The sequence below is a fragment of the Prunus mume genome, linkage group LG8 (assembly GCF_029339155.1).
Source record: "Prunus mume cultivar Tortuosa linkage group LG8, ASM2933915v1, whole genome shotgun sequence".
Taxonomy (NCBI): Eukaryota; Viridiplantae; Streptophyta; class Magnoliopsida; order Rosales; family Rosaceae; genus Prunus; species Prunus mume.
The window spans coordinates 20,287,282-20,299,688 of record NC_142705.1 but is presented as its reverse complement, the minus strand read 5'-3'; the positions used below and the strand labels follow the sequence as shown (position 1 = coordinate 20,299,688).

Here is a 12,407-nt window from a genome sequence, read left to right as displayed (position 1 = left end):
AGAATGTCCAAAGAAATACATGATCGAGTTCCTCCATTCGAGCAAGATGAGCCCAACAAATGCACCATAAAAAGGGAAAAAGCTCAAACAAAGCCATCAAAAGGCCACATTAGACATAAAGCCCAATATAGATATAAGGTCAACCAAAGCCCACAACAAAAACTTGGTTTTTTGCAACCCTAGTTCAAAGTCAATAGAGTTGTCCTGCCATGAAGACTTGGACAACACTATCGTGGCGAAGGTTGAAGGGAGAACCTGCCACCACACAAAAACATAGGAACAAAAACAATACCCATAAATTTGCCAGAACCAAACTCGTTGTTGCACCAAAATGAACACAACAGCCAAGGGAAAACACCACCCCAAACCAATGGAGGAGTAAGAAGAAACAAGAAGGAGGTGGTGCATGCACCAAACCTAAAAGTCTACACATCTTTTTAGAGGTACGCAAGAAATCACGTTAAGGGTTGGTAGCTACATCCAAAGGGTAAGGCCAGATCGAATAGGGAGAGAGACATTCTGACTGAAGGATGGAGAACATGGGGTTTCAATAAAGAGAGGGGTGAAATAAGGACTTGTTAACGGAAAGACTGATGGTAGGTATGAAAGTGGTAAGAAAATCAACTTATGAATGCAGCTGAGATGAAAAAAAAATTTGATCTATCAAACTCTAAAAGTCAATAAACTTTACCATAATAAAGTGAAAATTACACTAAGTTTTTTTTAGGGACACCTTGTTGGACTCATTCCCTATAGTAATTTCAATGATCCAAACCATTTGTCTTGCAAGACTCCATTCATATACCATCCTTCAAAAAGATTAAACAAAATGAAAAATTAGAACATTTAGGTAGTGATGAAATAAATAGATAGTGTTTTAAAAAGGCACACAAATAAATAACTTCCAATTATTCCAACAATTAAATTTTTTCCAATTTGGATTTTTTTATTTTATTTTATTATTTTATTATTTATTTTGGTGGTAAAGAAGACCTAAAAAATTGGCAGTTTGAATCACTAAAAGTACAATATATTTGAACCCTTACATGATGTCCCCACAAATAAACGTACATGAGGGACTTCACAATTGAAGTGCCCTCTCTACATAATATCACAGATTATGTTTTGAAACCTAATTTAACCCCAACAAAGACTACATTATATGGGAAAAGGACATCACAATAAAAAGGGTTAATTACAATTTTGGTCACTCGAGTTTGGCTCGAAATCAATTTTAGTCACCGTGATTTCAATTTTCCCAATTTTGTCACTATACTTGCAGTAGTTAACAAATCAGGTCTGTTAATAGGTCAAATAGTCGAGCCTATTAGGAGACACCACATAGACAAGGTCGGGGTGCTAGTGTACCGACCTGACTAGATTGACCGCCCCAAGTACTGTTAATAGGTCTTAGAGCCAAGCTTATTAGAGGACCCCACGTGGCCAAGGTTGGGGTGCTTATGCACCGACCTAACCAGGCTGACCACCCTAGATCTACTGTGACGTCATGAGAACGAAAGGTAGAAGCACTAGTATACTTACCCAACCAGATCCCTGTTAGACCAAGTCACTTCACACACCTAAAACCAACATTGTGGCTGAGAAAGGGCGCCCGCTCGACCTGTCTGTGAGCCACGAGCCGATCCATTGGATTGACCTTTCTTGGTGAGCTTCATCAACTGAGCCTGCATAGCAACATCACTCCGACTGGCCTCATCACTGCAAAATCACGAAAAAGTTAATTGTGGTCAAATGCATCGATAGGACTCATCATTTGAACGATAAGACTCACATGCCAAGTCGATCAAACTTTCCCTAGCAAGCAGTACGTTCGCTGCTCTCTCTGTAGTAGGCAAGGAAAGCACCTGGTTGACTTCGTTCTGCTTGGTTACTGAGAGTTCCACCTACTCCAATTCTATTGCACAAGTAATGGAAAGATTAAATCTTAATGAAAAACATTGTTGCAAAAAAAATAATAATAATAAAAAATTCTCAACACGTAAGAGAATTGAGTAGATAAAGTAGGGAAAGCATATCTGAAACTACTACATGTCAATCACACCTAGTATCCTAAAATGCCTCGCTATCCTAGGCAATGTCGACTCATCTCCTTCAGCAATTCCCACACACCCGATGCATAGAACCACTGCGGTTTCCACTTTTCTGGGATTAAGGATTACTTTCAATCATCTTCCCACGACACTTTAAAGGTAGCAGAAGCTGACCTAGTATGAAATTTTCTTTAGCAAAAAACAGTGCAGCATTTGGTTCACAGTCGGCTCTGAATTATGCATCCTTTGCCACAACGCATGGACACTCACCATAGTTCTGTATACATTTGGATTCATTTGGTCAGGGCCTACACCGAGCCTTCTAATCCATCCTTGAAGGGAGATAAGGGCAACCGAACCGCCTTGCTTAAACGTATCCGCACATAAGGTTACCCACCTAGGGGGGGAGCACTCGACTTCTCATTACCCAAGAGCGCCCTAAACCTAATATTGCTCATAATGGCATATTCTTCCCTCAAACACTCTAGCTTCTGCTACGTCATTGTGCTCAGGTATTCATCAGTTGACCACTTTTCCTCTACCTCAGCTAAGCCCCTACCAAAGCTCGATTCCTCCGCCCTACCTAACCCCACCTCTGCTATCATGACTTCATCTCTAGCTTTAAACCTTCCACCCCTTTCAACCTAATCAACATCCACTACATCCTAGCCTCCCACCTCTCTTCCTGCCCCTCGATACTCAAAATTTCCATCGAGACTGATGGCATGTCCTCACCCATTTGCTCGACTGCGTCATACATCTCATTTACCAATGTCTAGATCATCCACATCATCTTGAAAGTTAGATCCGTTGCTCGCAGTATTTTGTGAATCAAACATATATGACCAACTCGACATGCTTAGACTGACCACGACACTTTAAACACAACCAAAAGGGGGAGGAGAGATCTAAAGATTAAAATGCACACCAAGCAAAGAAATGAGATGAATTGAAACTAAATCAAGAATAACAAACTAGAACTTGACTCTGATCTTCTGAAAACGAAAGCAAAATGCCACTCCACTCATTCTCCTCTGCAACGACACTGCACCCAGAAATCCCTTGGAAAACTCTCTCGACTGGAGCTTCAAAACTGAGACAATGGCGAAAAATGGCAAAATGGGAGCTTCCCTCTCTTTTATATATTGACAACTGAGCATCCGCACTGTCCTCGCATGTCGCTGATGTCAGGTGCATTTAACATGCTAATTGTTCAGCTAATCAATCACTGCCATGTCACACCTCCTCAACCACCCCAAAATTCAAATCTGATGCCACAAATGTTTTTCAAACGAGTCTTCCTCGGCTGGGAACTTAGGGCTACTTTACCCAACCCCTTTTGTGGTTGGCTTTATATGAAACAGGCTCGGCTCATCTAAAAATAAAACTCGAACAACTCCCCACCCAAGATCGGCTCCTTCAGTTGAGAGTTAGGGGACTACTGTTAACAGTCGAATAGTCGAGCCTATCGAAGACGACACATGGCCAAGGTCGGGTGCTAATGTACCGACGACTATATTGATTGCCCAGTGCATTAATAGGTCTTAGAGCCGAGCGTATCGAGGAAGCCACATGGACAAGGTTGGGGTGCTTATGCACTGACCAGACCAGGCTGACCGCCCTAGGTCCACTGCGACGTCATGAGAAAGAAAGCGAAGCACTAGTACACGACCGACCAGATCCATATAAGACCAAGTCACTTCACACACATAATACCAGCATGGTGGTTGAGAAATGGAATTTAATGCATTTCACATCCAAGTCAGGTGTCGTCTTGTTACTTGGTCCCGATAATCAACATAGTGTGATGCCCGTAACCACTCTCTCGATCGGCATGGGAAATGGTGAAGATCTCGCTTTTGCTAGATTTAAGGAGATATGATATCCGCTTCTCCTTTTATAAATACTATTCATCTGCATTGAGACAAAGGTAATAACTATTCTCACTCAAAAACTCTGTATCCTTCTCCTCACTCCAAACCAACCACTAACTTAGCCATCGAGGGGTTCTGGTATCACGCCAACTCCCCTTGTTTGATGATCTAGCGCTTGAAGTGTGCAGGTTGTCTAGAAAGATTGAGTCAACCCAACAACCCAAGGTACGTTCTGCCCTGGCTCGAATCAAACCCTTGTCAACAAAACCAGTCTCCCCTATCAACAAGATCACATCTCTCAATTCCGTCAGTTTAATTGTACGTGCTAAATGCGTGCAAGGGCAAAATTGTATTTTCACTTTTTAAACAATTAATAAATAAAATGAAAAAAAAAAAAACAACCACCCAGTTATTTCTCCCAACCTCATCCACCATCCCTATCCCCAAATCCTTTCTCATTTCTCCTTTATTTGCGACCAACCACCCCACCATCATCCATAACCACCCAAACCCACCACCAGCCATATCCACCCACCCAATCCACCATCCAAATATGAAGCTCGACTTGAGAGAGGATATCAGAGGAGTGTTGGGGCAGAAGGGAGAGGAGGGTGGAGAAAGCCGTCTCGGTGTGCTTGGGAGGCATTCTCCGCATTAATCCCATCGCTGCTTCCATTTTTGTTCCTTGGTTTTCTTTGTTTTCGTTTCTCAGGTGCGGGCTGGATGGCTCTAAAACTATCTCTGATAATTTTTATTTATTTTGTATTTTTGACCCAAGCACTATTTAAACATATAAACACACCCAAAACTCATCATTACACACTCAAAACCCATTTATAAACACACCCAAAAAATTGACTTTGGGGTTGATTTTGGGTGTGTTTATATGTTTAAATAGTGCTTGGGTTTTTTTATAAATACATGTCTAGGATTGGGTTTATTTATAAATTTGTATTCTTTTTATAGGCCATGAACGCAGCAACCAAGTTGGCTCGATATGCTCGTCTTCACTTTCTTTCTCCGTCTACCCACTTGCAAAATAAGTTTTGCTCTCATACAGTCTTATTGTAAAAACCAAAGTCCCTTTTTGGCCCGAAAAAGTTTATGCTACTTTCCAAGTTTCGCAAAGATTAACAGACCCACGAACTCAAAGCTCCAATCTTGAAAACCAAGATCCAGTTTAGAAAAGAAAAGGAATAAATGCTGTCGAAAATCCCAGTTACCCACTTGAAAGCATCACCATCTGCATCCACTTCTGGATTTATTAATTTTTTAAAGGGTGGAAAAATAATTTTGCCTCTGCACGCATTTAGCACGGGCAATTAAACTGACAGAATTGAGATATGTGACCTGATTTGTTAACGAATGCAAGTACAGTGACGAAATTGAGAAAATTGAAATCACGTTGACTAAAATTGCTTTCAGGCCAAACTCCAGCAAAAGAAAAGTGAACTCACAAAAGTGAAATAACAGAATTACCATTTGCAGTAAAAGGACAACGTGCATAATGTAAGTGAAACTCTGTTTCTCAAACATCCTACAAATACAGTTTGCACCGCAATGTTGGTAAATTGAACAGCATAAGGTACAAGACTACTACAGCAGTCAAATTGGCTAATGAAAATCCATCAATCTTATCCCATTAGCCCTTTTTTTTCTCTAGATATACTTGTTTGAGTAGGCACAAGGACTCACTGAAATAGAACCATCAGAACATTAACATACTATCATTAGCTTTCTAATCTGCATCCATTTCTTCCAATGCTGCTCTAGCTGCTGCCTTTGCTTCCTCTAGAAGCTCATCTGGAACCTGAAAATTGAAAAATAAAATTATAAATATGCAAGACAGGCTTTCACATGGAACTACCCTACAAGGTAACAAAAACAAAACACAGATGAAGATGAAAACATTATAATACCATGCAGTAGCGATAATGGAAAACGGAGGGGTAATGGAAAAGTATTGGTTCAAAAGAATCATAATCTCTCTCCCATGTTAAATGATCAATTTGAATGTGGGGCTTAAAATGCAGAAGTTCAAAAAGATATTAAGCACAGTGGAACATGAATAATAGATATCATTAAAGTTGGCACTTGTAGCTAGGAACCACGCACAACTGAACACTATGGCACATCAAAGAACACAATCTCTAAATCCTACACCAGTCTAGATTACTTGGTTTTCAGGGGGAAAGCGACTGAAACAGCTAAGCCTTCCGAAAGATACGAATATTTTGTACCACATTTACTGACCACCTACCTCTATGGGAGAGGTGGTCAGCAAATGTAGCACAAATAGCAGCCGTTGAAAGAGGATTGTATTCAAATTAACAGTCTTAAAACACGATGACAAGGTTTTTCACAAATGAATTAAGATGGAAAATTAATCATACAGGTCAGGAACCATTGCTACAAATAAAGAGTTTCTGCTCAGGCTCCGGAAATATTCTCAATTTTTTGTTGAATACATTTGTAAGCCTACTATAGAAATGTACATTCTACATCTCCAAGTGAGATATAGGTTCTAGGTCATGTACCATTCACCACTAGGTCCCTCCCTAAGAAAATAAGAAAAGCTATGGAATGTGGCTTAACAGCCAATTAAAAAGGAAATAGTAAAGGAAAGGAAAGATATTTTTTTTAAAATTCTGATCAACTTTACTTATTAATGACATGTTACTTTTAATCACAAAATGATGGTATGAGAAACAAATGAGGCAATTGGTAAAAATAAAAGCAGTATCTGAACTGAAATTAGTTTGAATTTTGCAAGTTCCTTGAACTCAAAAGCAAACTTTAGATACCTTCTGATGCTGACGGTTTGATTCATCACAGACCCAGCTCATTTCTAATTCAAAGTCCTTGTCCTTTGCCTCATCATGTATTCCATAAATGCTGTTTGGCATAATTGAATATTACAGTCAGTAGAAATTTCAGATTGAGCATCATGAGACATCCATAAATACATAAATGCTTTGATGTCTTCTACCAGTACAATATTCTTCAGGAATGGGGAGCGAAAGTAGCATGAAAAATATTATTATTGAGATCACTCTTTAGAACAAGCACATTATGCCATGATAATTATGGCAAACTCATGAAGCATATGAAACAATCTAGTGTCTGAGAAAAAGAACTACATACTCAAAGACACACAAGCTAATAATTATAACAATCTCAAGCAACATGCCACAGCTTCTTCTTTTTTTTATAAGAAACAAATTTCATTGCAGAAAACAATAAAATTAAAAATGGAGTGGGTAAGATGGCCACAACATCAAAAGTTCCATTTCAAAATATTGACGACTTGATGCAACTGTGAGTGAAGTGAGTGAGACGCATCTGGCTAATAAAAAAATTATTTTTGTTCTGGAAGATAAAATAAATTTCTAAGGGATAAAAGGATTACTTGAGGTTTGTTCTGGCAAATAAAAGGAATTTCTGAGGGATAAAAAGGATTATTTGAGGTTTGTTCTGGAAGATAAAATGAGGGATTAAAGGATTACTTGAGGAGTTGAGACAAGCGCATACCCCAGAAGAACATGGCTAAGCCAAAAACAAAAACAAGAGCCACAACAAAACCCACAATCAAGAATTGCAAAAACAAGGGCTACAAAACCCCTAAACCCAACTAAGAAAGAGGCCTAAAGGTTACAGAATTATTAACTTTTACAATAGACTTGTATGATTTACCTCTTACCCAACAATTACCTGCCGTACATTTTTTATGATGTATCTCTTACCCAACATTATCTGCCATATGGGTAGCAAAATAAACTTATCCAAAAGCTTCATGGTACAGTGCAGGGAGACCAAGGGAAATTCGGCCCTTGCCCAGTTCTCATTTCTGCAAATCTATCTTTTTCTTACATGAACACAAAAATGCACAAAGGCAACTGCCTAGATTTCTGCCAGTTCACACTTTAGTACTCTTTCGTTTTCCCTTGTCTATTATAGTTTATACAGTAATTATTCCTCTACTAAGGCACAGTTCGATTTATCTCCCATACCCACTCTCATTTTCCACAAAGAACTATAAACAGAAAAAGAAATGGGCCAATAACGGCTTAGACCTGTCAGTAGATAAAACAGTGCACCCAGTGAAAAAAAAAAGGCTTTCGACCCTCTATCTTGTTCATAATGATATGACAACCACAACCAATATTATCAAATATAAAGCATCCTTGTTAGGAACACTGAATTTTGAAGAAAAAAATGGTCAAAAGAAAAAGCTGTTTGTCTTGAAAAGATTACATTGAATTTTTAGGAAAAGTAAAAAGAAAAGAGTTATTTATATCGAAAAACAAAGGTCACATGTTTGATGTAGATATACATGCATACCTACATGCACACATATACACTAATAAGGTCCTTAAATAAGGGCCTGCTCAATGCATCTTACCCAATGTACACCTCTTTGCATATTTATGGGCCACATCTCATGTAATAGTTGAGAAACAAACCCTTATTTAAGGACCTTGTTACAAAATAACACTATACATATATCAAAAATCTGTACCTAGATGCCACCATCATCAAATTACAACAAGCCAACAAAGGATTCATAGAGGATGCCACTTACATCTTGGCTACTTCAATAACACCTTGCCGACAAGTCAATTCCGAAAGCTTCAACTTTTCAATCTCACTGCCATTACATGATATAGATATACCAGTATCATCTTTCAAATTTCTCAGCACAATAAAAAAGAAAAGAATTTCAAGTAAGAACAAATTTAACATTAATGCTCTTATCGAATTGTAAAAGACATATGTTCAAGCATCCTTGTTAGCATAGGCTGTGTACAGCCTGGTAGACTGATTTTGATTTAATGTTTGACTGATTGGTACACAAGCTTTCAGAGGGACCAAGATGAACCAAATTGATACGAAGTTTTTGTGGATACATTTGAGTGGATTTCCCTAATGGCAGTATTTGGTACACAAGCTTTCAGTGGGACCAAGATGGGCCATATTGCAAATTCTACTACTCAAGTAAACATTAATAAATCAGGAATTTCTCAACAAGATAATTCTGCAATATCTTGTCACAAAAATTTAGAAAACAAACTCTCAACTTACGTCTTAGCAGCCTGCCTGCCCTTTCCAATTGCAGCACCAAAATACCTCTAGAAGAAATGCCAAGAGTAGTATTAATACAAAACAAGTCAACCAAAAAAAAAAAAGATACTATGCTAAATAAAATAATAAATAAATAAATACAATTCTTACAGCAGAAAAATAACAAGCTACAAAAATAAACTCACATAAGAAATGCCGGAAGGTTCAACCATGTACAGTTGTGGCCCATCTCTGTCATAACCTCCAAGGATTATCCCACATCCAAAAGGTCTGCATAACAACTTTCATAGATAATAAGAGGGTGTAAACAGAACCTTTAAAATGACAACAAGGAATTGCGAGTTCTCATCAAACCTGAGCCACCAATATAGTGTACACAAATGCACATAACTAGCAACACGTTCGGCAAGTTCCTTAACAGGAATCTGTTCACCATACACACTGCAGAAAAATCATAAAAATTAGATAAACATGCAAAAACATAAACAGATAAAAGATACGCAAACCATTTGAATTTCAGGTGGACTCCAGAGGTCAATTTCAAGGGTCAATCTATGTACAATGAAGAGTCAATCATCACATAGCAATGGTAATCATTCCAAGACAGGGGAGGGAAAAAGAATAAAAGAATAGTCACAATTATGCATGCATACAATTACTATAGAGGGTTTCAAAACTTGTTCACCAACCAGATTGTCTAGATAATTCAAAAGGATATTAACAAAAAGACTTGTCCATGTCCATTATTATTAACAGGCATCAAGCAAACATTAAGCAAGTCCCGACTCCTGAAAACACAAGCATAATGTGAAATAGATAGTAGCCACAAAGTGAGGAGACCAGCAACATATTTGGATTTTTCAAAAGGTATCAGCAGTGTTAAATTATTACAACATGTGGTGAGGGCGAGAGAGACAGAGAGAATTCTCCAGAACAGGGAAATACTTCAGATATTATCATGAAAAATGTTCAATGGCAATGGTTGACAATTTACAACTGCATGTTTACACATCCATAACATGCATGTGTAATCTGAACAAGGGATTTGAGCCTGTCTATTGACTAATATAACTAAATGAAAAGCCAAAGTATGGGTATACCAACCAAAACAAATTTTTTATTTACCCATTGATTAGACCAATCACAAGTTAATATTTAAATACAGGATTCCAGCCAAACAAACCTGTCCATTCAAATTATACTAGAGCAAAAAATTGATAAAGAAAAGGAAAAGGAAAGTGAGGGGAGGATGTATTAACACAAATCCAAGAGAGAGAGAGAGAGAGAGAGAATGTTTAAATGTTCCAAAGAACAAGAAACACTCTCTTCTTTTTTTTTCTTCTTTTTTTATAGGCAAAACTCAAAGAGAAAGGCACACCTTTCATAGTTGTTAGCTTCAGACTTGGTCCTGGCAACAATTTGCCTTCCATCTGCTGCTAATCCAGCAACTGCCTGTAATTGGATAGCATCATAAAATGCATCAAAAACTAAATTTAAAAGTCAGCTCTCTTGCTAAGATTGATAGGTTATAATTGAACCGCCAAAATTATCAGACAAATCTCATGAGATATCAAAAAATCTAAAGCTGGCACAAAATATCATACATTCTATGAATATCTTAATATCTTTCTATGATGTATCAAACTACAGTGAGCAATGGTTTATACAAATCCACATGCTGCTTAGAATATCATATCACCAGTTTGACCATAACCTATGAAAGAAATCATAAAGGAAGCACCCAGGGATATAAGAATCAGGCTAGCCCAGTCTTGCAGATTCCAACCATATCTAGTGACTTTTAAATTCCAGGCGGCATTTAAAATAAGCAGCAGTCTGTATGCTGCTTTCTTTTATTTCAGAATCCTAGTGATAAGCATAGGAGTACAGACTTAAGATATGGAGGCTACATCAAAGACATTCACAATGTTAGTAGCTCTTCTTTAGGGCTGAAAAAAAAAAAAGAGTCTATCGATATGTGAAAAGTAGTCAGACTCTCTGAGCACCAGGACTGCTATAAGTTTAAGATTTCATCTTATACTTCTAAGCAGCAAGAGAAACACCTATTTTCTTCTCAAAAAGCAGCTGGAGGCCAGAGCAACAAAACTTTCAGATAACCCAACAGCAAAAGTGAACTCCTTTCTCACCTAGTACAAGCAATAGTGTAATTTCTATATAAAAAACTTCGCTTCTAAGTAATATTGTTGATGCCTAAAGTGTATTTTTCAATGAGGAATATGGATTTCCCCGCATTATAAGTGACCATCGAACATATTATCTATCTAAGCATGCCCACAACATAATCTTGGCATCTTTGATTAACAATGGTAGATAAATTAAGATCCTAAAAAAAAATGAACCATTACTGAGCTCAGTTAGTAGGACCGGGTAGAGCCCACTTTTCACAGTAAAACTGTAAGAGAATCCAAGTAACTACCATGCCGGAGTGGCGATGAACAGAATGAATCCTTCTATTGGAACCTGGCAACATCATCTTCGACGCTATAAGCTTTTCAACACCCTGAAATTCAAAATAAATAAATAAAAATTAACCCATGTTTACCAGAGAGGATGAGAGCTAAAATTTTGAAAAACATTTATTTATTAAACTACAAAGAAAGAAAAGACAAAAGAAGTTTACCATAACAACGCCGTCCTTACATTTGATCCCAATAACAGTCCTGCAACAATTAATGGACAATTAAAAAAACCTCCAAAGTCTCAAATCAGATAGCGAAAATCATGTGGATTGAAAATTTGGACAAGTATTGCATTTTTCGGGGAACCAAAGTAGGGTTTCAGAGGGAAAAGGTACCCGGAGTTGTCAACGGCTTTGGCGGCGTACTCGATCTGGAAGACGCGGCCATCGGGAGAAAATGTGGTGACGGAGAGATCGTAACCTGTTCCAATGCTGCTCATCTTTCTTCTTTCGGGTTGAGTGTTGTTGAGAGCTCGACTGAAAAAGCTACAAATAGGGAGACACTGGCTTTTCTCTCAAGAAATAAATAGACTAAAACAAACAGAGGAGGAGGAAAGGGAATGTTGATGACTATTTTTCGATTTGGGTTTCGGATTGGGTTTGGGCCCCTCTTCAAATAATAAGAATTGTAAAACCCACTTTGCCATTCTTAGAGGTGTCGAACAGACCATGTTGGTCCATTTAGAGTTTGACCATTTAATAAATGGGCTGTACTGGGCTCGTCTCTTTATGAAAATTATCAATCCCAGTCCATATAGGCTCATGCCGTGCTTGTGGCAGACTATTAAACAGGCCGAGATGTGCCCACACCAAATTTAACTTATGTATTGCTTTTATTTTGGTAATATTTTTTTTTACAACTTCATTTAAATCTTTTTTATAATTATGTATACACAAAAAAATATATTATTATTTGTTGAA

The 12,407-nt window shown here is 37.9% G+C and overlaps 1 protein-coding gene across 1 annotated transcript; it reads right to left on the bottom strand.

Annotated features, from left to right (window-relative positions):
* Positions 1-5,387: 5,387 nt before the first annotated feature.
* On the bottom strand, positions 5,388-11,991 carry PAG1 (20S proteasome alpha subunit G1). The gene is made up of 10 exons (XM_008242381.2): positions 11,823-11,991; positions 11,649-11,688; positions 11,445-11,528; positions 10,386-10,459; positions 9,362-9,448; positions 9,193-9,277; positions 9,008-9,054; positions 8,508-8,573; positions 6,730-6,820; positions 5,388-5,735 (listed from the first exon to the last, which is right to left on the bottom strand). The coding sequence occupies exons 1-10, from the start codon at positions 11,924-11,926 to the stop codon at positions 5,664-5,666; spliced, it is 750 nt and encodes a 249-aa protein (XP_008240603.1). The 5' UTR covers positions 11,927-11,991; the 3' UTR covers positions 5,388-5,663.
* Positions 11,992-12,407: the final 416 nt, after the last annotated feature.

Coding starts and splice junctions, on each gene's coding strand:
- PAG1 (XM_008242381.2), bottom strand. CDS start 11,926: ATGAGCAGCATTGGAACAGGTTACGATCTCTCCGTCACCACATTTTCT. Junction 11,529..11,648: donor GTAAGGACGGCGTTGTTATG/GTAAACTTCTTT, acceptor TTTGAATTTCAG/GGTGTTGAAAAGCTTATAGC. Junction 10,460..11,444: donor TTCATCGCCACTCCGGCATG/GTAGTTACTTGG, acceptor ATCCAATTACAG/GCAGTTGCTGGATTAGCAGC.